The 26,666-nt window shown below is 35.4% G+C and overlaps 1 protein-coding gene across 4 annotated transcripts in view; it reads left to right on the forward strand.

Annotated features, from left to right (window-relative positions):
• Positions 1-26,022, forward strand: part of LRRC49 (leucine rich repeat containing 49) — a 135,782-nt gene extending 109,760 nt beyond the window's left edge. The window contains exons 13-17 of one of the 4 annotated variants that reach the window (XM_033109436.1): positions 6,237-6,474; positions 7,660-7,845; positions 10,728-10,837; positions 16,621-16,774; positions 25,323-26,015. In XM_033109436.1, the coding sequence (XP_032965327.1) occupies positions 6,237-6,474; positions 7,660-7,845; positions 10,728-10,837; positions 16,621-16,774; positions 25,323-25,526 (892 nt within the window). In that variant the 3' untranslated portion in view covers positions 25,527-26,015. Of the gene's footprint in view, positions 1-6,236; positions 6,475-7,659; positions 7,846-10,727; positions 10,838-16,620; positions 16,775-25,322 lie in introns of all 4 variants that reach the window. The other 3 variants (XM_033109438.1, XM_033109440.1, XM_033109439.1) reach the window with 3 other exon arrangements.
• The last annotated feature ends 644 nt before the right edge of the window (positions 26,023-26,666 follow it).

Consider the following 26,666-nt stretch of genomic DNA (forward strand, 5'->3'; position numbering starts at 1 on the left):
TTTTTCCTTGGGGTTCTGATTTGTTTTTTTAATATTACATAAGGTTTTCCATTTTTAAAAATCACAATTATGGTCTTCAGTATTTCTTATTGCCAAAAAGGTGGCTAATTCTTGTGTTACGATGTCTGTGACCTTTGGCTTATGGGTGTGTAACTAAATGCCTGGAAACAAGTATCCATGAAAAAATTATAGGCACATAAAGGGAAGAAATTCCATAAAACTTCGCTATATCCCATTAATGATTTCTCTGTTCACTGTATTTGGGACAGCTCTGCAGTAAAATGACATATTGCAGGTTTCTTTCCCCTGCCAGCAATGGGAAAGTACTTGGTGTAATGTTTTCTTTGCTTACATTGGATGCATGCAGTGAGGCTGGTTTATTTTTGGTCATTTCCTGACTGTGAACACTGTGGTATTTTAGCCAATAATACTATAATAAAATATAATGCATGAAATGAATTTCCACACCTACTAATGTTGTAATAGAAATTTATAAAATACGTTATTGTAAGAATCAGCACCACTAATTCATGGGGGAAAGAATCTTATGAAATATTTTCAGGCTTTCTATCCTATCCTGTTTAGAAAGCCTAAGATGTGTTTGAAACACACAAAAAGAATCCATAATCTTCTGAAGTATTGTCTTTTTTTCCATTGAGGCATTTAAGAGTATATTCTCCATTTAGCCTGGCTTTCGTGGACTCATTACTTTATGGCATTAAGTTAATCACCCTGTACTTCATTAGGTATTAAATGTCTAATCACTGTTGTACACCTATAAGTAATATAATATTGTATGTTAACTATAATTGAAAAATAAAATTAAATATATATGTTAATTACCCTGTCTTACAGTAATCAAGAAGACAGAGTATTTTTTAAATTCATTCTTATGTAAAGATTGAGTTGAATACATGAATGTTTGGACTTGGAATTAACCATAATGATCTTGAAGAGAATTCCTGTTTGATGGCAGACAGCCTACTGTTACATAAATAATGTATGGGTTGGGAAATATCCATGGAAATATATTGGGCTTCATGGGAAAACAAATTTTCAAACGTAGATCCTCCATAGAAGAATACCACATTTCTTAGAGCATAAATTTAGACTAGACGGGGGTAGACAACTGGACCAGGTGACCCAGTTAACTAGTCTAAAACCTTTGAATCACACTTGATTCCTTCCTCTCCTTCATTCACCTCAGTCAATCAGTAAGTCCTATCTTTATTTTCTCTTAAATATCTGGTATATTTGTTCTCTTCTTTTATTAATAATCACTAAAATGTATTGAGCTAAGCATGAAGTATGGTTTAAAATATTATTTCTAGTCTCTGTAACAGCTCTGAAAAATATATCTATTATGAACACCATTACATACAAAGAAACTGAAACTACAAAGAAATTATTAATAAATAGCTTGCCCAAACAGTCCTCTGTTTATCAATGGCAGATCTAGAATTTGAACTAACGTCTGTCTGGTTTTCTTGCCAATGCCATTTCTACTATACCATGCCCTCTTTTTGGTTATGCTTTTATATGGTCTAGTTGACACTGTTGTGCTGATCTTCCTATTAATCCCCATTCATCCAGCCTCTCCCTCCTACATCCTCCGCACAATTGACCAACTTATCTCTCTCAGGTGTGTCCTTGAGGCCAGAGAACAAGCATCTCTCATTCACCTTTGTATCCCCAGCACCACCACCTACCTCCATGTATGGCACATTGTAGGTACTTAAAAACTTGCGTTGAATATGGTCCTCATACTTTTTATTTAAAAATTGTTTTCTGCTCCTCAAACATAGGATAAAGCCTGACTTTTCAGCTTCATCTTCAGCTACTACGCCCCCCATGCTTCAGTGTTCCAGTCCTGTGTTTCAGTGTTCTAGCCACATTGAAATTATTCTTCACTGAATATGTTATACATAATTAGGCGTCTATGCCTTTCTTCATTCTGTTTTTCTTACCCAAAGTGTGCTTCCTCCTTCTACTTCTGATGTATAATGACTCTATTATTCATCTTTCAAGGACCAGTTCAAATGCTACCTCCTTTTGAAAGCTGACTTCTCCCCTCTAGAAGAATTAGTCATTCTTTCCTCTGTATTCCCATAGCATATTATTTCAATATTCCTTGTATGACAATAAGCATATTATATTAGATTTAATGTATGTGTTTATCTTGCTCTCTACCCTCCATCCAGACTGGGAGCTCTTTAAGGGCAAATAATCTTCATTTATTTTTATATCCCCAGTGCCTACCACAATACCTAACACATAGTAAGCTCTCCAGATTAACCTCTTTGTTTAATGGGGTTGAGGTATTTCTTTTTAGAAATTATATCCCATGTGTTTGTGAAATTAATTACAGAGTATGATTAGAGCATTTATATTTCTGGGACCATAGCCCAATAAAAGTGAAGAAAATTTCTGACATAGCCAAACACTTGTACATGATTTCTATATTGATTGCCCTTGTGATTTAGTTGCCCATACCATAATTGTTAGGATTTATGTAGTGCCCTGTACATAGTGGGTTTTCAGCAAATGTTTGGTGAATAAATGAATGAATAGACAAATAAAACAATATGCATGTATGTATGACTAGAAAGAGGTGGACATATTACCAGACATACAAAGAAAACTGAAAGGACAATCCCCAACACAGAAACATTGGTTAGCAAACCTTCTGAGTTATTTCTTAGGGAAATCAGAGCACACCTTCCCAGAGGAGCAGTTCCTCTGTTTCACATTGGCCAGAGGCTACCTCATGCCTCATTCAGAAGATAACTGACGTGGGTTAGGTATTATACTACTTATTTAACAGGTGCTGTTTCCTGTTGAGAAGGATGAGCCTGCCTACAGCCCAGCAAACTTGCCATTTGCTTTCACTGAATATCCATGTGAGATCTATATAAATTAGAGATTAATTCTGCTTTGTTTTGTAACTATGTACCTGTTTTGCTGAGTCTAGGCTTACTTATTGTTTCACTTATTTTCCCAACAGTTTGTTTGACAAATCTTTAAACAAAATAAATCATCCCCTTCTGATCATAGACTTTTATTTTGTAGTTTATATTCTTAAACTTTTAATCATCTGGAAAAAGAAAAGCAAAACACTTCCAAATATACAATATAAAACAAAACCACTTCTCAAGGATTTATTCATGTTTTTGGTACATAGCTCTAATTGCCCATCATTTTTACATTAAAAAAAATTCTTTTTTGCCCTGTATCATGGCCATCATGCATCACTCCATCAACTAGCTCCCTTTTGTTCTTGCCTTGACCTTACTTTATTATTTGTCTTTGCCTCACCTGAGAAAACTTCTTACTAACTCTCTGTGTCCATATCACTGATTCTGCCCCTTTACTCAAACCATACCTTATGGTTGGAGATCCTCCTTAAGATTCAAGGGATATCCATAAAAAACTTCAGAATTGTCTCATTCCATGAATTCACTCAACAAATATATTGAGTACAACATATGCTAGGAGCTGTGCTAGATGTTGGATCTACTACAGTGAGTACGAGATCTGACAATTAGGTTTGCAAACTCGTCCTAGAAAAAGTGCTACACACCTCATTGCTGAATATCACTACAGTCACTTTCTAAGTAAGGTGACTCCCCTTGGAAAGCTATGCACTGACGCCAGGGCCTAGTCCACCCTTCAAAGCAATTTTGGAACTCTTTTTCTGGAATGGCCATCACAGCTGTCGTCGTATTACCCTTGATGTCCTGAATGTCATCAACATGTCTTCCTTTCGAGATTTCCTTTATCTTCGAGTAAACAAAGAAGTCATTGGGGGCCAGATCAGGTGAGTAGGGAGGGTGTTCCAATACACTTATTAGTTTACTGGCTAAAAACTCCCTCACAGACAGTGCCGTGTGAGCTGGTGCATTGTCGTGATGCAAGAGCCATGTATTGTTGGCAAAAAATTCAGGCCATTTTCATCTAATTTTTTCATGCAGCCTTTTCAGCACTTCCAAATAGTAAATTTGGTTGACTGTTTGTACAGTTGGTACAAATTCATAATGAATAATCCTTTTGAGATAAAAAAAGGTTAGCAACATCATTTTGACTCTTGATTTGGACTGGCAGAATATTTTTGGTCATGGAGAATTGGCTGACTGCCATTGTGCACTTTGACGTTTTGTTTCAGGGTCCTATTGGTACACCCATGTTTCATCACCAGTGATAACATGGCCCAAAACACCATCTTGCCTCTCCAAAAGGTCTTGGCAAACTTCAGCTCTCCTTTGCTTTTGTTCATCGGTGAGCTCCTTCAGGACCATTTCTACACACACCTCTCTCATGCCAAGATTTTCAGTTAAGATCCTTCTGTTTCTCTATCGACGTTTACTTGGTCTGCTATGTTTCTCATAGTCAGCTGATGATTTTGACGCACAATTCGAAGAATTTTCGCAATGTTTTCGTCAGTTCTGCTCATTACTGGCCCCCTGACCTCTCGTCATTAGTGTCGCATTCTCTCCCCTCAGAAAAACGTTCAATCCATTTGTACACTGCCGTTTTCTTCATGACATTATCCCCATAAACTTGGACTATCATGTCCCTGATTTCACTTCCACTCTTGCCAAGTGTAACAAGGAATTTAATGTTTGTTTGTTGCTCTAATTCAAGATCAGACATTCTCCCGACAGCACACAAAAACACACAACAACAATAATGAACACCCCTCGGCTAGACATCGCCACACGTCGACACGAACACAGCTGTGAGACGCTGATGTACCAAGGTTATGAAACCTTACCAAGCTGCTTGTACAGTGCTGCCAATGTAAGCGCACGGTGCAAGTATTCGAACTTAATTGGCAGACCTCGTATGATAGTCGTTGTCTTAATCCCTAGTCTGGCAGAAATCAAGCCTTTTTGTATTTTCTTGGTTGCATATTCACTTAGAGTTGAGTGATATTATTACCCACTTGTTTTTGTGTACACAAATACATTACAGATTAAGTGGGGCCTCTGACATTTGTTCATATAAGTCTAGCAAAGCCTGATGAATCAACAGTGTGGTTTGTCAGTCTGATCCCCCAACATCAGCAGTATAAAAATTTTGAAGATCTTTAATAATATAATAATTCAACGTATGTACATTGTGAAAAGCCCATTACTAGGCCTCAGAACCCCCAAAGAGTTCTTGAGCTTCAAGGAACCCACTATCTGCTAGAGGGAGCAAAATTGTAAACATACAGATACGATGCAGTGTGAGAGTGATGTACTGGGGGAGTGTACAGAAGTCTTAGGAGCCCAAAGGAGAGCAAAGTGCTCACATCAGTAAGAGCACACAATGCTGGCTGAAGCAAAATGCCAGAATGAAAACACATGGATTGAGCATTGTTTAAGTTCTGAGATTGGGTAAAATAAATTGTTATGTCTCTCTTCGCAATTCAGAAAATTTGAGTTGGATCGAGCTATTTATTTTCTTCTCTTGCTATCATCTAGATAACCTTTACAGAAAATGTGGCTCCTACTTTGGAAATAATAACTCTCATATTGAGTAATGTATGTGAAGTGATTGTGTGTGTGTGTGTGTGTGTGTGTGTGTGTGTTCATTCTACAGACTAAACAGTGAATTGTTTTTCATCATTTCTTATTTCAAAATGGGGAGGAAATCTTTATTAATTTTACTGCTTATAATTGTACTATACATGTGTAAAATTTCAAACCACACTGAAGTATTCAAAAACAGAAAGTCAAAGTTACCCCTTAATCCAGCTGCTGAGAGATCAACTATGGTTAACAGTTATTTTATTCTTCCCAAGTGTTTTATAATCATATTTTTGTATTATATTGTTCTTGCTATAGAAATAGTGTTTTGTAAAATGAGGTTGTTTTTTTCAGTCAGACAATGGAATACTATAGGTTAGGAAAATCTATTTGTATTGACATGAAAAGATATCCATGATACATTAAATGTATTGTTTTAAAACTAAATAGAGTATCAGTTATCTTTCATTGACATAAATAGTCTGGGTTTAAAGGTGGTATAGTTATAATTAGCATGTGCCTCTTTTTTAATTAAAATATCTGACTAGAAGAATACAGAACTTCCACACATTCTATTGAAAATTAGTTATCGGTGCTCTGGGTTTAACTATTGAAATGCAAAAGTGAATATAGAATTTCAAATACCTTTTCCAATAGGTCTTGATGTTCTGTTATTTCCTTTGTGTGATAAGGCTATCATTTAAAATCGTATGTTGGGTTTTCCAGGCCTCTGGACCCAGTACTCACCAATGCTTTGCAAGGCTTGTCTGTGACTGACACACACCTGGTTGAAGTAGAGGGGGACACCCTGTCCCTGTATGGCTCAGGAGCGCTGGAGTCTCTGGACCGGAACTGGAGTGTTCAAACAGCAGGAATGGTGACAACAGTGTCCTTCACTTTCATAGAATTTGATGAAATCGTCCAGGTGCTTCCCAAATTGAAGATGAAGTTCCCTAATTCTCTGGTAAACATTTCCTTTTCGCAGTATATTTGAGTTATTCTCAGTCACGACTTATACGTTCAGGCCAAATACCTGTTTTTAATTCTGATGCAGTTTCTATCTGGCAGGGAGACTTATGTTTTTGTGTTGATTTCTGGATCTGGGATTTAAATTAGTATTCGTAAATGCCCTTGTAGTTTTCTGTTAATATTACAAATGATCGCTCTACAAAGTGATTTTTTATGGAGTATAAAGGACTAATATAATTTTATTCAAATTATATATTTCTACTTTATCAAGCATTCACCAGGACCTCACCTAACCCTATATTATATATTCATTTATTGTACCTGCTATTAGTGGGACATGTCCTTTTTTATATAATTTCACACTAGTCCCTTAACAACATTTAAACTAATTTTAGTAGCGTATTAAAATTACTCTGAGAATTAGCCTTTTCCAGTCATGGTATTATTGTATTCCTTATTGGTATGCATTTATAGAAACTGTGGTTTCCATAAGCAGTTCTTTCTTGAGTTTTTATTATTATTATGTTTTTCTCTGTTAGCCAAGTGATTTCTCTCACCTGCCCTTTTCTAGTATTTTCCTCTTGCCACATCATTTTCTCTAGAAAAGACAGACAGAAGTGGAGACAGTATGTTTAGAAAAGAGCATCCAATTTCACAGGCAGAACACTTACCTTAGCATTTCAGTTTTAGTGACTTGATTTTCCTACAGCCAGTGTAACTCGCCTACATAGTAATTGGCAAGATACAAGTATAATCACTAATTAGTTCTCTCAGAGGCATGTGAGCCCTGTATGTATAAAGTTCTGAAAATTTTATTTCTAATCTTCCCTTTGTAGATTTAATTTCAGCAAAAAGTATGTAACATCATTGTAATAAGTTATTGTATGTTTATATCATTTTAAGCATCTTAGTTTGATAATAAATAGGGGGATGTCCTTTGCAGGAGAGAAATCACTTTGAATTCAATATCGGATGCATTAATGGATTTCATCAATGATGCTTTAGTTGGATTAAAGTTATGTAAGTTTAGTACGTCCGGTTGACTTGATGTAATTGAAAACACATTAGCTAAGCCTGAAGATTACAAATTACTTGGCGAATGATCAGTGAAGCTTCAATGTTAATATTTTAAGATGTTAAACTTAATGTTCAGCTCTTTTTGTTTGTTTTATTATTGTAGCACCTTAAATTCAAGGAAACAAATCTTGTGATGCTGCAGCAGTTTAACGCCTTAGCGCAACTTCGACGCATCGACCAGCTGACGATTGATCCTCAAGGAAACCCAGTTGTCAATTTTACACTCTGGAAATACTATGTACTGTTTAGGCTGAGCCATTTTAGTATGCAGAAAATAAATGGGACAGAGGTAAGCTAAACACTAAGTCAAATGTAGAATAAAAATGGTCCTTTTTAAGGGAATAGTCATAAATATGGTCACGAATTAAAGTAACCATAACAGAACTTTTGAGAAATACTGCTTTTTAATTTTTTTTTCAAATTTTGACATTTAAAATGTTAAAGAGCTAAACATGTATTTATCTATAAACTTCTAAAGCAGTAGACAAATTTTGAAAATAAAATAGTAACCCAGTCATGATGAATGGTAAATACTTTTACTAAGTTGTTGGCAAGCATTCAGAGAAGTAAAACGTTGGTAGAATGACAGTTTTGTTGTTTTTGTTGTTGTTATTGTTTGTTTGTTTGTTTTAAAGAACATTTCTGTGGGTAATGTGATCTTTGTATTTTAAAAAGTGCTTTGTAGAGTGCCTGGCATGCAAAAGGGGTTGGGGAAGCAATACCCAAATGTGTCCTAATAAGGGCTGTGGCAGAGGAAGGGAAGAATAAAATGGGGGATAAAGAGAATGCACACAGGGCAAGAAGAATGATTTAAAAAAGAAGAAGTGATGAGAAAGAGAAATAAGCAGAGGGAAAGGTAAAAGAAGAGAAAGAAAAAAATGAGAGAAATAAAGGAAATAAAACAAGCGTAAGTAAATGTCTGGACTGCTTTGTTAATAGTGTGTAACAGCAGCCAGTGGCCATTGCATAACACAAGCCTGCAGCCCGGATAACTGGAAAATTATTAATAACACGTTGTTTTTCAGATTGATTCTGCTAAGCTCATCACAAATAATCCCCTAGCTATCCAAAGACCATGTTCTCTTTAAATATTATTTTGGAAGAAAAAAGGAAATTATACTTCTTTTCTACTGTGGAATTCCTGAACTGAACTTAAATAACCGTCCAAAGGAAAAAAAATCTTTAATATGCTGTTAGTATTGTTGTGATTATCTTTTAAAATTCAGAAGACCGCCTTAATGTAAGATGAACTGTAATGAGCTTTGCCAGCATGGTGGTAATAGCGACTATATTTCCCTGCAGCTGACACACTATTAAGTACCCCAGGCCTAGAACTCCAAAATCCAGCATCTTGTTAGGGAGATGGGAGGTCTCTGCGTCAGTGTATAAGAGTGATGGAAAATTCGCATCAGCCACAGTAGGCCCAGGACCAGAGGATCAGCCATCTGTTGGAGATACAGGGCAAATCTGGAACCTTTAGATGACTATTCATTTCTCCAGCTAGTTCTCGAGAGATTTGATTCCGTCTTGTGTATCCTGTTGGGACTTCCCCAGATAGGTTGTGAGTTCCTGGTCAAACCTAATAATTAGCTCAAAGGTTTCCAAAGCTACTTCCGGTTGCACCCTGGACTGGAAGCAGAATGATCACTTTGGCTGTGGGTGAGAAATTCTCCCTCATCATCGCCAAACTGCTATCCTGATTAACCCTAAAGAGTGTATTTACCAGACATGGATCACTACTAGAAGTATAATAATTTAGTTTAGAACCTTGAAATAGGAAGGAATAGTATAATTACAGGAAGTAGAAAAGAATTAGAAAGGACCAATATAATTTATTTTGATTTAAAATTCCAAAAATGTCAATGCCAGGGATATTTGACCCTTTAATAAAAGACCTAAAATAAAGCTGCTGATCTCATCCTTAACAATATACAGTAATGTTACATTATATTTCTGCTTTTCTTTGTGTAAGAGAGAATGACATTGCTTGAGGTAGAGTGCAGCTGAATTATGAGCATCAAGAGGAGAGGATGGAGTAGTGGCCTACAGTGGCCACTAGGTGACTATATCAGACCACACAACTTAGTTGTCAGCTGAAGAAGGATTTGTGGGAACAGCAGCCTCATTAACTATGTAAGTGTAGGGAGAGGAACGGCGTCAGTCTGCATTGATTCACGAGCATAAGATGCTTGTGAATTATGGGTTTATTTTCCAGAAACTGCCTGTGAAGTGTTAATAATGAATTTTTAAAAGATTCAAAATTTAACAATATCAGGGTTTCTCAACTTCAGCCAGTTGACATTTTGGGCTAGGTAATTCTTTGTTATGGAGTCTGTCCAATGCACTATCCCTTAGCAGCGTCCCTGACCTTTACCCACTAGATGCTAGTAATACCCCTTTACCAGTTGTGACAACCAAAAATGACTCCAGACATTGCGAAGTGTTCCCTAGGGGTCAAAATGGCCCTGGTTAGGAGCCACTGAATTGTATAGACAAACTAATAGTATGTAAAATGCAAGCAACCCTATTATCTGTTGAAGAAAATGCCCAGATATTAATCCAAGTGTTGCTTTTAGCTTTTAGTATTTTCTTGGTTAACATAGGAATGAGCCCTCACAGGGAGTACCTGTGATGAGTTATTCCTTGTAGTGTGGAAGATGGACATAACTTCATAACAAACAGGAATGTCCTTGCTAATCCAATGTCCCATCTTTCAGGCAGGAATGAAATTATCCTTATAGGAGCAAGGTCTGAACAACACCTTGACTTACCTTTGAAACATTAAAATGAATCTATTTACATTGACATATGGGAATTTTCCCTCCTACATCGTTCTACTCCAAGAAGCTATAGGATTTCTGCAAAAATTCATTAAGAATTTAAGGGGCCTCAGTATAATACTCAGAAAACATAGCTTCGAAGTCAGAGATAACTCATCTACTTCTAGTCATACTTCATCACCATGAGCCACATTTGTATGTCTTCATTCTAATTAAGCTCAGGGAAGAAAGGTAAATATCAATGAGAACCCTCTACTTACAGCTCAGGAGAAGGTACTTTCCTGGACTAAAAAGAACATACTAAAATCTGGACATTTTATTGGAATTATGTTAATTGTATCAAGCTAAGAGACAGTGTCATTTTTGACCCATCTGCATTGTATCTCTTCAGGTGACACAGAATGATATGATAATGGCTGAAAGGCTATTTGGAATCCTAGCACACGTAGCATCTTCTGAGTTACCCCAATACCGTGTGATTTCAATTCTGGGTGATGCCAGGTAACCTTTAATTTCTATAATTTTTATAGAATTATTCTTTCACTAGAAAAAGGGATAAATCCCACACACCTCTTAACTGCCATTTATACATCCCATAAACATTTATCCTAAATTTGTTTTGTGGCTGGCCCTATTCAAAGTGTTGGGGATATAAAGATGAGTAAGACAAAGTTCTTACTCTTGTTTGGCTTACAAGCTAGTAAGTTAAAGATATACGTAAGCAATTATAATGTTTCAGATGCTAAAAGAGGGACTGACAGCATTTTGGAAGAACATTGGGAAGGTGTCACAAAGGAGGTAACATTTTATCTAGTTCTATAGGAATCAGTAGGATTATTTCAGGAGAAAGATCTGCAAAGGCAGGTCTGTAAATAGTTCAGTATAATTGGACGATGGGGTGATTGCAAATAGTGATAGGAAATGAAGCTAAAAAGATTGTGGTTTGATTTGAAAAGTCTTGCAATCCATGCAAAACAAAAGTGAAAACATGGCAAAATAATTGTGTGGTTAGATTTATGTTCTAGAATGGCTGCCATTTGGACAGACAGAGGTGAAGGAATGGAGACCAATCAAGAGGCTGGTCTATAGTCCCAGAGAGAGATTATGAGGGCCTGAACTAAAATGAACTAAAATGAACTAAAATGAACTAAAATGGTGAGGGTGGAGAAGAGGATAATTTTAAAAATATCTAGAAGAGGTATACCTGAAGGAACACATTCACTGACAGGAGGTGTCATGGATGGAGGGAGAAAAGCCAAGGATGGTCTGTCAGTCATGATTCAATTATAGATAAGAGAATTCAGGCTAGAGTAAGTAGGAAATAACTTACATACAAGGAGTTAGTTATCTACAAAATCATTAGAAGGGTTGGAGAAGCAGTCGCTAGACTGAGCCTGGAGAGGACTCCCGGCATGATACCACAGAACCAGCCCACCAAGGCAACTGCCACCTTTGCTACAATCATGGAGCTGGGTGATCAGCAGATTGTTGTCTGAACTGCGAGCTCCAGGATTATACCACTTTACCTCTACTGGAGATCAGAAAGTTCCCAGTCCCTGCCCCAGAGCCTGACTCCAGAGCCATGCCGTCCTGCTATAATTTACACCAACAAAACGGGTATCATGTGTGGTGTTCCTACTTCCCCAATTAGCTCAGTTCTGATTTCAGATCTTAGCCAAGTGTGTCATTGGTGGAATCTAAATCCCATAGAAACCCACAGAACCACTCTGAGAAACAAATACTGAGGGAGGTACCACTACAAAATGAAGAGTGAGTCAGGAAATATGAAACAATGGATTCAAGAAATGAATGTGTGGAAAGAAATGAGCAAAAATTATAGTTGTGTGGAAAAAAATCACTGCCTGATGTAAAACAAATTTAATAACATGAAGATAAAAATCCAGGAAAATCCTAAGAGAAAGGAAGTTAAAGTTTGCTAAGTTTCTTTCCTGGATTGAGAGAAATAATAAGTATTAATTAACACCACAAATTGATGAAAAAAAGTATGTTTAACTGTGTGTTTTAAAATTTTAAATGCTACCATTAGAAAAAAAATTAGATGTATAATTTCTAAAAGTAAAAAACAAAAAAGCAGGAAGGGAAGGAAAAAAGAAGAAAGGAAAGAAAAATGAAAACATGTCAGTTATCACAATAAATATTAATGAATGAGATTCTCCTATTAATAGAGAATAGCTTTCAGATTGGGTAAAAATTTGAGTTACATGTTGTTTTTGAGAGCTATCCCTAAAGAAAGCAGTACATAAAGGTTGAAAATAAAGGGATGGAAAATATATAACAGGCAAATGCCAACCACAACAAATAAATATGGGACTATTAATACTAGTGATAATACAATTGATGAAATCAAAAACTACAATCCACCAAAAAAGATAATAATTTTTAACTTAATGTAACCAAGATCACAGCTTCTAAATATGTCAACAAATACAAGTATACATTGAAAATTTCATAGTTATTATGGTAAATATATTAATCTCTTTGATTAATGGATCAAATAAGCCAAAATAAAAAAGAATATTGAGGATTTCAATAACTCATTTAAACATTTTATCAAATAAATATATTTAGAATTTTATTCCCATAGCCTATTTCCAATTCAGAAAAAAACACAAAAAAAACCTATTCAAACACCTAAGAAATGTTTGAAAAAAATTGAATATATATTAAGCTCAAAGAAAATCTCTTTACATCCCAAAAGCCATACTGATACAAATCACTTTCTCTAATTATAATATCATAAAATCATAAAATAATTAGCCAAAAACTTATCCAGTTGGAATTGGAAAAGCAAATAAACAGAAGCAAGTTCCCAGAAAACAAAATACAAATGACTTTAAACTTAAAAAAAGATGTTTGACCTCAATCAAAGTTATGGGCATGAAAATTTTAAAACAATGAAGTAACGCTGTGGAGGCAGAATAAAGGTTTGATAACGTACAGCATGATGAAATAGGATTCGTATACACTATTGGTGTTGAGGAACGTTGATACAACTCTTTTTCGCCATAATTTAGCAATACGTAACAAGTTGTTGTTAGGTACATGTGTTTTAACTTAGTGATTTCATGTAACGGAATATTCTAGAGATAATGTTTTTTTACATGAGCACAAATGTGTATGTCCAAGGATTTTCATTGCAGCCAGTGTTTGTAATAGCAAAAATATGAAAGCTCATTAAATGTCCATTAATAGAGGACCAATTACTTGTAGCTCTAAAAATTATTAGAGTTTCTGATATGAAACAGTCTCTAGGATATCTTAGAAAGTAAAAATCCAAGACATAGAATGATTGTATAATATGCTGTAATTTGTGAGAAATGGGGCATATATTTCAGAGATAGCCTTGTGTAATTTAAATTGTTTTTTAAATGATTGTCTCTAGGAGTTGAATTGATGACACTAGGGTGCCAATGTGTGTAGAAGCTCACTTTTCACTCGTGTGTCTATGCATACTGCTTGAATTATCTGTTTGACTTTTGGTCTGCTTTATTTTTGTTGTTGCTCTTCTTTTTCTTATAATTATTGCTTTCTTTTTTAAAAAAGGATTTTAGAAAATACTTTAACATTTTTCGGTTAAAGAATAAGTAAAACCAAAATCATAAGTCACATACAAGTGAATTTGACAACAAGAACAGTGTATGTCAAAACCTGTGGGATGTGGCGAACACTCTACTGAGAGGAAATTATATATCTTTAATATACTTACTAGAAAACAAGAAAGATTATAAATTAGTGAATGAGGCTTTTAATTCAAGAAGCTAGAAAATACCAAAGTGAAGTAAAAGAAAATGGAGGTAAGAAATTCATAAAGATAACAACTTTTAAAGAAATAAGAAATTGAAAAAAGAACAATTGTCCAATAAAAGCAAAATTTGACTCTTTATAAGAACCATTTATAGAGGAAAATCCAAGATCTCAACTATTAAACTTTTTTTAGAACTAGTCAGAATATGCAAAAAGGAGACCAGACACCACTTCAACATACAAAAATAATTAATATTTCCTCATTACAATAATAAACTACTGAAAACATAGTATTAGAAAAAGTATCCTATTTATAGAGGCAATAAAAACTATAAACACCAGGAAATCCACCTGACACAAAGTAACTATGAAATAAAATGGAAATGAGGAATAATAAAGAAATCTTAAGAAATGGAGAGATATGCACTATTAATGATTTCAGAGACTTAATATTATAAACATGCAAACTCATTCAAATTGAATCACAAGTTTAGTAAATTCCCAATCAAAAATTGTAATGAAGTTTCTTAGTAAACTGAACAAGATGAATTTGTATCTTAGGAGGCGTTCATCATTCCAAATTTATAAAAATACTATACTAACTTTCTAATACTTCCATAAGGTTTGACACATTTACCTCACAAAAATAGCCTTAAAAACATTTAAGCCAAAAGTTGAGAGCACTACAAATCCACATTACATTGGGAAGTTTTAATGTACCTCTGAGCAATTAATAGAAAAAAGATAAAATAGTTGAATAACATGATTAACAATTTGAGTTAATAGACATTTAGAGAACATTGCCCCCAACGACTGCAGAATGTACATTCTTTTCAAGCATTTATGGAGTATTTATAAAAATTGACCCAATACTATCTGTAAAGCAAATGTCAATGGATTCCATGTTCCTCTGTTAAAAGGTACGTAAGCATTAACTTGATTGCAAAATGTTAACCAGGAAATCCCCTTGTATTTGAAAATTAAGTAACATTTCTAAGTAAACCACAGGTTAAAGACAATTTCATAATGGAAATTTGAAACTACCTTGAACTGAAAGACAATGAAAATACCATGTTTGGAAACTTGGGGGATCAAGTTACATGGTGATAATTGGAACCATTTTAGCCTTGAAATGGGTATATCAGGAAAGAATAAAGGCTAAAAATGAATGAGCTAAACATTAAATCTAAAGAAACTAGAGAAAGAACAGCAAAATAATTGTGAAGAAAGCTAAAGAAAAGAAATGATATTAAAAACAGAATTAATGAAAGGTTGATTATTTGAAAAGACTAATAAAAGTGGTATAAAATGTATGTTTACATTGCTCTTATAATATTAAAAATTGATAAAGAAGATAAATGCAGGTAAAGATCTCTATTACTTTTTTCTTTATAAATGTGAGAATATTACACTGCCTATAATCCAATAAAAAGACTTGTTAGGTAAATTGTGATGTACATCATAACTGAATTTTAGGTATTCGTTGAAATTATTGGTTTTCAATGACATGAAAAATGCTTATTTTATAACATTAAGTGAAAGCAATATACAGAATTGGATGTTTAATATGACCGTAACATTTTACAAAAATTCATAGAAAAAGCCTAGAAAGAAATATGTTGAATGTGAACAGTTACAGAAATATACATTTATGAGTGATTTTTATCTAGTTCTCTATCCTTTTCAAAATTTGTACTCCTTACAATTTCTAAAATGATTGTGTTACGGTATTAAATTGGAAAAAGAAACTTTAAAAGCGATATTCCTCTTCTGCTCCCAATCTTGAGTTCACAGTTCACAGTAAAGTAGTAATATCACTTCGTTTATAGACACCCTAAGTGGTGGAAACCAGAAAGCGACTTCCATGGAGGATGAGGTGCTGTCCTCTGGAATTCTAGGCTTATGGATCTGTAAGTGATACTATGAGCACTGTTTATGTTCTTTTTGATAATCAAACGAGGCTCCCTGTTTCATTATTTACCTCCTACTAGAATCTTGTCCTGATATGCTAACAGTTGGAAGTTTTTGGTTTTCTGTCTGTTTTGATTTTGCCTAAACTTAAACCAGTATCCTATTCCATTTTCTAGCTATGAGAAATCCTACTGAACTGCATAATGGAATTATGAATAGTTTGTGTGATTTATAAGAGGGTAACTGACTTATAATATGGGATAGAAGGAGTTTGAAAGTTTGGCCTACTACATCTTTAATATGGTTGTTTTATGCTCTGTGATTATTTAAGTTTTACATTGATTTTTTTAAGATAGATTTTTTTTTTTCACTTAGAAATGCTTGAGACAAGTTTATGTTGATGATTGGTAGTTATGAAACAAAAGAATTTGGGTTGAATAGCTTAGTTAGTAGAAAAATTGGGGCATTGAAACTGAGCTCAAATAAACTCAAATTCATAAAACAGATACTCAAAAGAATATATGTTCCCCTCTAAAATCAACAAAAATGGACATATTTTAATAAATCTGTTAAATAACTCTCTCAATCTCTTTATTGTCTTTCTATAGGAAGAAGCAATTCCGGTATTTGCAAGAAACCAAAGGGAAAAAACCTGGTATTGTCAACGAAGAAAATAATGATAGCAAAAGACTTGTAGGAGAAAACACAAATCGGGCTATGCTAAATTATACCACAAGAGACTTTTATAATGAAAAGCTAGAGGTAAAACTTCCATTGATTTTTGGAATCTAGTGCCTGGATATATCCCTCATGGCTTAGGACTTGGTGGTTGTACATTTCTCCCTTAATGAGTTAAGATAACCTGTTTTGTTCTAGAATGTTAGCCAGCCTTATACATATAAAGCTGGGGACAGTAGGCACGAAGGCATTAGGCAGAGGTAGAGCCCGTGGTTCCAATATCTTCATTTCTGCAGAAAAACAAAAAATGTTCAAAAGAAATCTGTACCAAAAATCTAGACCAAAGTAAGACCTCATTTCTCCGAATTATGAAAAGGGATATAGCCTCCCTGTGAGGACTTAACTAGCTCATGCTAAACTGGCAGAGGCCACATTTCCGTCCTCTTTGCTTGAGTCCTTAATGTTTAAATTCAGTCCTTCCATTCTCCTACACCATTAAGAATACACTAAGAATACACTTCTGTATTCTTAATCATGTAATATAATTTTTGACCTGTTCTGTTTCCACTGTAGCTACTTAGTCAGAAAAGCTGGAACCAATTCTTTATTTCTTTACGTGTTCAGAGGTTTATTGGGGGAATACAGTGCTGGGGTGCTGCTTGAGCTACAAAGGAGGAAAGCATGCAGTGTATGTCTTGATGGAACTCAGAAAAAAAGCTGAAGAAACAGGTCATCAAATTAACAATAGAATGTTAGATTCTACAAGAGATTTTCAGGGGACTGAATGGGGCAAAAGAATGAGACAGAGATCAGGCAGCATTGATTGAGCATCAATGATTTATGTGCAAGGCACTATAGGAATATATATAAAATGAAAACATTTTCAATTTTTTTTTTTTTTAACAGCTATGGGACTCTGTATTCAAACCATATTGTAGCTAGAAACCCAGTATGTCAAGAACAAAGCCAAACAGCAGAGCTCCTGCTGTGGAGGGAACGGAGGGACTTCAGAGATTCACTTAACGGGATCTTCTTTTCTTTTCCTTTCCCCTCACCTTAACCCCATTCATGAAGCATCTCTTTGGAACCCACAGGACTCTGGATTATAGCTGAAAATCACTTGAAAACTTAATGTAACGATATTTTTTATAGCATCCTAAAAGATGTTCAGATTCTGCTTTCAATTCATCTGGTATAAGAAAGGTCACTACTTCATGATGTGGCTGAATATCACTGAATAACTCCAATTGTGAAGAAAGTCTTACCCGTATTAAGCTAATGACTTTCGTTTAATGATCGTAGCACCGCTTTGTGTCAAAAAGAGAACAAGTCTCTTTCTTATGAAAACTCTTCAAATACTTGAAGTCAGGTAATCCTCTGTCTCGTCTTAGTTCTCTCTACCTTAACATCTTCCCTCATTCAAAAATCACGTATTGAGCACCTTTCACATATAATACTTGGACTATAAGGAGTTCCTGTCCTTATCTTCATGGATCTTACATTCTAATGGAAGAATAGACACATACCAGGATAAGTACAAATCAGAATAGTAAGAGAGTGGAGGGGGGATAGCTAACCCAGCTCAAGAGAGGCTTTCTAGGGAAGAAGCGTCCTGACACAGGTCTTAAAGGATAAAATATAGAACAAAGAGGAAAAGGGCAATTTTGTCAAATAACAGTGTGAATAAAAGGCATGGAAGTAACAAAAAGATAAAGAGAGAGCCAGGAACTATAAGTAGTTCCGTGTTGTTGAAGCACAGATGTTGCAGTGGATGGTGTTAAAAAGTGAGACTGGCAGGTAGTAAGAGGGCTATGCAAAAGGAATTGAACATAATCCTTTGGCCAATAGAGGCTTCCTGATGTTGTCAAAAGAAGAAAATGGTAGCCATGCTGGCAGGATTTTGAGTCCTCTTCCTGAAAGAAGTTGGTTCTTTCCATAAAAGATATTTAGAAAAATGTCAAAGAGCTGCATTCAAAACAAGAAGAGTTTCATAGAAAAATCTACCAATTCTTTGAGGAACAGACAGTTCCAATGATTTTTAAATTCTTCAAGAATACTGTAAAAGAAAGAAAAGTTTTACATTTTTTCAAGGTATACAGCATAACATTGATTCCAAAATCTGTCAATTTCACTGACAAAGAAAAGCCAGACCAGATACGCAAGAATATTAATGGTGCAAAAATCCTTTAAAAATGTTATCAGTCAAAATACAGCAGAGCATTAAATGAATAACAAACATTATAGCTAAGTATAGTTTATTCTAGGTATGTAAGAAAGATTCAATATTAGTAAATTAATAGGTCTAAGGAGAAAAACTGTGTTTATTTCTATAGACATTGAAAAGGCATTTCACATAATTCAACACCCACTACATTTTTAAAAAATATATAGGATAAATAGAAATTAGATAGTAAACGGCATGCATGATGGGGGAAACTCTAGAAACATTAGCATCGGTGGTAGGTAGAATTCTAACTAAGATGGTCTCCATGATTCCCACCTCCTGGAGCCACACTTTTGTATAATACCCTCCCCTAAGCTCAAGTAAAACCTATGACCTGCTTTTAACGAATGAAATATGGCAAGTGTAAAGTAATTTTGCAGACATAATTAAGATCCCTAATTAGTTAACTGAGTGAGCATGACCAAATCAGGCAAGTCCTTTAAAAAAGGACTCGAGAATTCCCTGAGAGATTCTCCTCCTGGCCTTAAAGTAGTAAGCCACCATATTTTGAGATGGTCACATGGCAAAGAACTGTGAGAAGCTTCTAGAGAGCAGCCCCTGCTGACAGCCATCAAGAAAATGGGACTTCAAGTCCTGTAACTGCAAGGAAGTGAATTCTGCCAACAACCACTTAAGCTTAGAAGAAAACCCCAAGTTTCAGAAAATGACACAGCCTGGCCAGCACCTTGACTGAAGAATCGTGAAGTCCTGAGCGGAGCGTTCAGCTCAGCCATGCCTGGACTGATGCATGGAAACTGGGACATGTAGGTGTGTGTTGTTTTAAGCCACGAGGTTTCAGGTGATGGGTGCACAAGCCATAGGACACTGATGTATCACTGCAGTCAGTACCCAGACGAGGGTGTTCAGTGTCTTCATTATTATTTATCAAAACAAGCAAAGCGATGAGACGAGAGACAGAAATCATTGGAAACTTGAACTTACTCTCTGCCGTCAATATTATTGATTACCTGGGAATCCCAAGAGAATTAATTGGGGAACTATAAAAGCTGTAAGAACATTATTCCATGATGGAGCAGAAATCAACAACTGCCATATATATAAATAACAACCAAAAAGTAAATGTAATGGAAAAAAAGACCCAACTCACAGTAGCAACACAAAAAAAATAAAATACCTAGTAATAACTAACTAATAAATATGCAAGAGCTATATGAAGTAAACTAAAATATTAATGAAGCACACAAAAGATTTGTGCAAATGGAAAACCTACCATGTTTTGGATAAGAAGGATCTAAAGCAAACTAAATCAGCCTTCCTTAAGTTAATTTAAAAATATAATATGATCTCAATAAAAATACAAAAATTTTTCATCAAGGTATTTTGTAAACAAGTTGATCCTATAGTATCTGTGGGAAAAATAAATAAATAGCCATAAAAACTCCAGAAAAGAAAAACAATGAGGAGAAGTCTAGCACTACTAGATATTAAGGCATCTTATAAAGTCTTATCAAAACAGGATGGTTATGGAGAGATAATCTAATGGAATAGAATGAAAAGTCAAGTATACATCTAAATGCAAAAGAGAATTTATTATATGATAAAGAATAATCTCAAACAAGTCAAGTGTACGATCCAATAACTATTTGGGAATAATTGGGGAACTGAGAAAAAAAGTGGGATTCAGACATTATATCTTAATGGATATAAATTCCAAATGGATCAGAGATTTTAAAGTTTATAATGAAAGCACAAAAATATTTTACAAGAAATGGGAAATTAATGTGTAGCATTGGGATGAGAAAGACCCTCAGGGGAATAAAATAAGCAAAGACAAGGGACGAACTGAAAAAATAATAATCTCTCTAAATTATCAAGAGCTCTTAGAAAATGGATCAGCAATTCAATATAGGTTGTATTACTTATTCAAAAGAAAATTTTAAATAATATATAATTTACCACTGTAACAAACATTGTGGGAATGAATAATAAAATATGTATGAGCCCTTTATGGAGGTTTCAATAAAATTTTATTGAAAGACATTGAAGAAAAGCTAAATAGAGAGTTTATGTTCATGGACAGAAACTTTTTACATGATAAAAATGTCACTTCTTTCTAAATCCATCCATAAATATAAGGCAGTTCTAGTCGAAATTTGGACAGGGTTATTTGTGAACTTCACCAGTTGATCATAAAAGTTATCTGATAGAGCAAAGTTTTAAAATAAATTATCTAATACACCTAAAATACACAAGAGTAAAAGTGGGAGAACTTGCCTTACTAGATATAAAGTATTATTTATGGCGTAAGAATGAAGGCAGTGTAGGAATAGACTAACAGACCCATGGACAGAATAGAGAACCAGAACTACTGCATCTTTATGGGAAACTTTATACAGAGAGCAGGCTTTGCAGACTAGTGTGGAAAGACCGCGTAATAAGTGGTACTGAGGAAACCCTACTTTACACCACACAGCAAAAATAAACTACAGATCAAATAAACACGTATGAAAAGCAAAACTTTAAAGTTCTCTTTTAAAAACAATCCTTATGACCTTGGTTGGGTAGGCTATGACTTTCTAACACACTAAGGGCACAAACTAGAAAGAAAAAAAATTTAAGAAACTTGGCAATCAAGGTCGTTGGTTGTTGCTGTTTTTTTAAATATATATGTAACAGAAATCATTTCAGTGGAGTCATAAGCAAAGTCCCGATTAAAGGAGTTTGAGCAGTAAATAAGCAAGAAATAAAGACAGGGAATGTTGACTCCTATTGTGAGAAATATTAAAGGGAAAAGAAGGAATCTGAGGTCACATATTTTGGAAAGAACGCTGGGCCACTAGGAGACCTGGGTTTGAGCCCGATTCCACCCCTTACTACCTGGTAGACCTGCCCAAGTCCCTTAATTACTCTATGGACTCACAACCCATCATTCCTTCACTTATACCACGCTCCCTCCCCACTTCTTGAAAAATGTTTAAATCCCTGAAGCACAAAGTGCTCAGTCTCTCTCTGTACATCCTGAGTTGTTGAGAATGAATTGGAGTTCCTCACAAATCAAGGAAGGCAGACCCTTTTCATTATACGTATGGCACGTGCAATGACACATATGACAAGTATACTGTGTCACTTGGTAATTGGCCATCCATTCTCCTGACTCATTCTAGAAATGACTAATGATGGATTTGGAATCAGAGAGCTCAAAGGGACTTTAGAACCCAATCCTGTTCTTAGACAGATGAGGAAAACTGGAAACAGGTGACTACTCATGATTACGTGGCACGTTATTAACTGAGCTGCCTCCAGGACTCAGGCCTTCCGCTTCCTGACCTGGGACTCTTCCCCAGTATATCACACTCCTTTCTGAAGTCTTTCTGGCCACCCAGTGCAAAAGGGGTTGTATGTGAACACTGATTATATTTGCTGTCTAAATATCCCATGCAGCACTTATTTACTGTTTAGTTTTTTAAGTTATAATAACTTCCCATATGTTTAGGCCATCTCTGCAACTAGACTGCAAGTTCTTCAAGGACTAGATTAGGGTTGTCTCTAGGCAAATATTGGCTGATGATGTCTAATCCTAAACAAGTCTCTCAACTTCTGTTGACCTTAGTTTCCCATTTATAAAATGGAGATGTGGATTAAATCCAAGTACAATTGTCATTATAGTTAAAATTGCTTTATAACAAATCCCACCATTGACCTACTTTTTTCCCCCAAAACCATCTTCATGACAACAAACTTTTAGTTCAATGAAATAATATAAACAATATTGTATAGAGTTCATCTCATCAGGATTGAACTTGTAAACAACTTGCTATATGGACTACACAGGGATAATGTGGGATAGAAAAACAAATAAGGATATAAAAGCATCTGAGAAGGGAACAAGCATTGTTCAAAGAGCATCAGCTCTTTGCCGTGTCCGGGCAAGAGAAGCATCTCTAATGTGGTCCTTACGAGTATCATCCTGGACAGGTGGATGAGTCATGCTGGCAGATACCTGATGAGTTTCAGACTAACAGATGCAGAGTCATTGGCTTAGCGGAAGGAAGAAATGATGAAGCAAAAATGCTTTCAAACACAGTTACTAAATTCACAATTACTATAGCAGATACATTTCTGTATCAACATGTTTATGAAGAAATAATGGAAGAAACTATAGCAGCAAATTATAAAGGACCAAAAATTGCACTCTGCCAATTATGAAAAGTTTATGTTCATTTGTATTAGGTATAAATTATTTAACGAGACACATCGTTTAAGCATTCTTTAAATTTTTATTATCCCTAAATTGCTGTAAAATGTTTTCCAGTCTTACTGCGAGAAGTTTATATTTTTTTACATTCAAAATCATGTTTTAAGAAACTTAGAAGTCTGCAAGAGAGGCATTCATTAAGTGTCCTCTATAAATACACCACTCATTGTAAAGTGAAGCTCATTTTAGTACTGATCTCTGGTGATTCTCACTTGTCTTTCCTCCTGGTAGTCCCTGTGTAGCCCAGAATTACGTTAAAAGGGAGCAGCTAAATGTTCTCATCAACAAGCTTAGTGCAGGTGACTAAGTCCCAGGCTATATTTCAGAGCTAGAGATGGTTCATCGGAGGAGTAGCCAGCTGGAACCATCTGTGATTTATCGCCCATCACAATCTATACATATTTTTATGACAGGTCAACCCATGACCTGTTGTTTTTAGCACATGAGCTAAAGCAAATCAGCATGTTGACCCCTGAATGGTGAGTAATTATTTAGAAAAATCTTATATGTTATAAGAAAATTTCCCAGATATGCCTCTGTTAGGGAATAGTGACAATCGAGACTCATCATTGACTTACGTTAATTAATCAAGAATCTAAAACATATTTGGTTGTTTTAAAATTGTGAAAATCTGGAAAAGGAATAGAATGAAAGAGGGAAAAGCACTCATGTTCTCACAACACAGACTATCTTAATAACACTTCAGTATATTTTCTTCCAATAGTTTTGTGTATAATTTTTCTAACTTTTTAATGAAAATTTCAAACATTCAGCAAAGTTGAGTTTTACAATAAACACCCATATACCCAAACCTAGATTATGCTATTAACTTGCTTTGTCGCATATCTATGCATCTACCCATCCTCTATACATCAGAAATCCACCTTATTAATTCATTTAAAGTAATTGCAGATGTTAGCATGCTTCTCCTTAAATAATTCAGTATGCATATCATGAAGTAGTGTTCAGTGTTTGCCATAGTTTCTTCTTTTGAGGTAAAATTTATGTACAATGCAATACAAATCTTAGATGTAAGTTTTGACAAATACATACACTTGTATAGCCCAACCTCTATCAAAATTTCATTTTTTCTTTTTCTTTTTACACTTCACATTATAATGTATTTCCTTGTCATTATAAATCTTACTAAGTGTAATTTTAATGTCAATATGTGTTGATATTTTAAATTTAACCCTTTAATTCATCTTGAAATTATTTTGGTGTTCTGATTTGAGTTGGAGGTTTCAATGGATCATTTCCAAGTAGTTAAACCTATGGACTCATTGACATTTATTATTTCTTTTCTTCTTCATTGATGGGAGTTGATTTCCTTGTAATTCTAATTATCTGATCTAGTCCACTGATCTTTCCATATATATTATGACATTTTCTATCACTATGCCTTTATGATCCCCAAAAGTATCAATAGCCAGAAATAATGTTGAATGCTTACATTAAACAAAATGGCTTTGTTTCAGTTTCTGGGATGAAACTGGGGCCCAGTCCTTGAATATTCTTTGGTCCCAAACTTCCAGTGCTGGGTTTTGAACCCAGGTTTTTCAAGAGCAGACCACCAGACCCAGAAGTTGAGTGGGGACACTTTCTTTGGAAGGCCAACTTCTGGGTCCCAGGCTTGTATATACTCGTATTTCCTCTTCCTCTTTGAACACTGTCCCCTACTTTGTCTAAATGACCTAGGCACGTAAATCAGTGTAATGTACCACTACTTGCTTTCCTTAAATACAGAGTGAATTCAGAGTATGGCCATTTAAGGTATGTATATGGCTGTTAACTGACCTCATGCCCATTATACTGTCAGTATCAGTGCTCTGGTACATTGACCTCCAGAAGCCATGAATCTGTGCGTTCAGCTGACTTGTGTGAGCTGAAGTACTGACCTGAAAAAGGAGAATGTGTACCAAGGGAGAAACAGTCGTCATGATCCAGTGAGTCCAATGAAGAAGCACATTGTCTCAGCGTTGTCAGCAGAGGCAGGAAAGGCCGGGGAAGTAGGGGCCCCTGCTTGGCTGCCGTTACTCAGGCAGAGCTGTGTGCAGACTGCCTCGGGAAGAGCTGCTGCTCTGACGGGTGGCGGTCCAAACAGATTATCTCAAGTTTCTCTGGTTCAGCTCATCGTTGCTTTGGCTTTTGGATTAATTATGATTAAATGCAAATTTTTCTTTTGTTAACAGGAAATAAAGGAAAAAAAGAAATTCTGCCAGATGTATATTGAAGACCTTGTGAAGGAAGCCACAGAAATCAACAAGAAAAATGAGGCTTTGCAGAAGCTCTGGCCACAGATGTTCATCGAGCTTGTCAGGGATGCGGTCATAGAGATCCGCAGCAAAAACTCCTATATGAAGCTTTGCCTACAGCAGATAACTGACCAAAAATAGAAATGGCTTGTAGTTGATTTTAGCAGTTTTATGTTCTTGAAGGTTGAAAATGTGTAGGTTAAACATGTTCAAACAATAACCCTCTCCTACAAACTAGAAAGACTTGGCATCAAACCATGATTGACTACTGTTCTCGTACTAGTGACAGGTTAGGAAGGAAAGGAGGAAAGCCAGAGAAAGGGAGGGTTAATTTCCTATAGAGGATGACCAAACAACCTTTGGGAACTAAGCAGTTTTTAGAGATAGCTTGGGCCTTCAACTCGCACTGCATCTTGGGGTCTTGCTTGGAATGGTGGCCCCTGCTGTAGCCCACAGCACGCAGTGTTTGCTCATGGGTTAGCACGAGCTGCTTTTACCTTCTTTCAGCTGATCATTTCCAGTTATTTGCCTCTTTATTTTATGTCAGATCTCAAAGCCAAAAATGCGTTCTTTTTTATGTTTATAATTAAACTTATTAATCAATTAGTAAAAAAAAAAAGGTGTATTTGCCTCCTTATTTTAGTCAGAATTATCATTTTATTGTATGTTCCTCTTTAGTTTCTTTAGAAGACAGTGACTGGGAGCCCTTCTCTTCACTTATATAGGAAGAGGTTCTCATCTTCTGGGACACCCCTCAGGGCGCCACAGGAGATCCAGAAGGTCACTGTGGGAAGAAAATACGAAAACGAGTCAGAACTGGGGCGGGAAGATCCTTAGTGAATGGAAAATGCAGTTACAAATCAGTAAGTCGTCTCCCCTGAAAGGGGTTTCATTCTATAGTTAGCTATTCTGGGACTCTTTTTTTCGGAGGTGAATGTAACTGTACCTCCGAAGCATTAGGGATTCGTAGGTGAAAACTTCTAATTTTTTTTAAAGGATTTTTATTAAAAATATAGCTAACATACAATATTGTAGTAGTTTCAGGTATACGCAATAGTTATACAACATTTATAGACCTAAAGAAGTGATCACCCTGATAAGTCCAGCAGCCATCTGACACTGTACCACGCTATCACAATATTACTGACTATATTCCCCATGCTGTATGTTACATCCCCATGACTTATCTGCTTTATACTGGAAATTGGACCTCTTATTCCCCTTCATCTTGCCCCCCTTTTAAAATTTGTCAAATACAGTGGAGATTCAATATTATATTAA

Source organism: Rhinolophus ferrumequinum, chromosome 6 (genome assembly GCF_004115265.2).
Source record: "Rhinolophus ferrumequinum isolate MPI-CBG mRhiFer1 chromosome 6, mRhiFer1_v1.p, whole genome shotgun sequence".
NCBI classification, from domain to species: Eukaryota; Metazoa; Chordata; class Mammalia; order Chiroptera; family Rhinolophidae; genus Rhinolophus; species Rhinolophus ferrumequinum.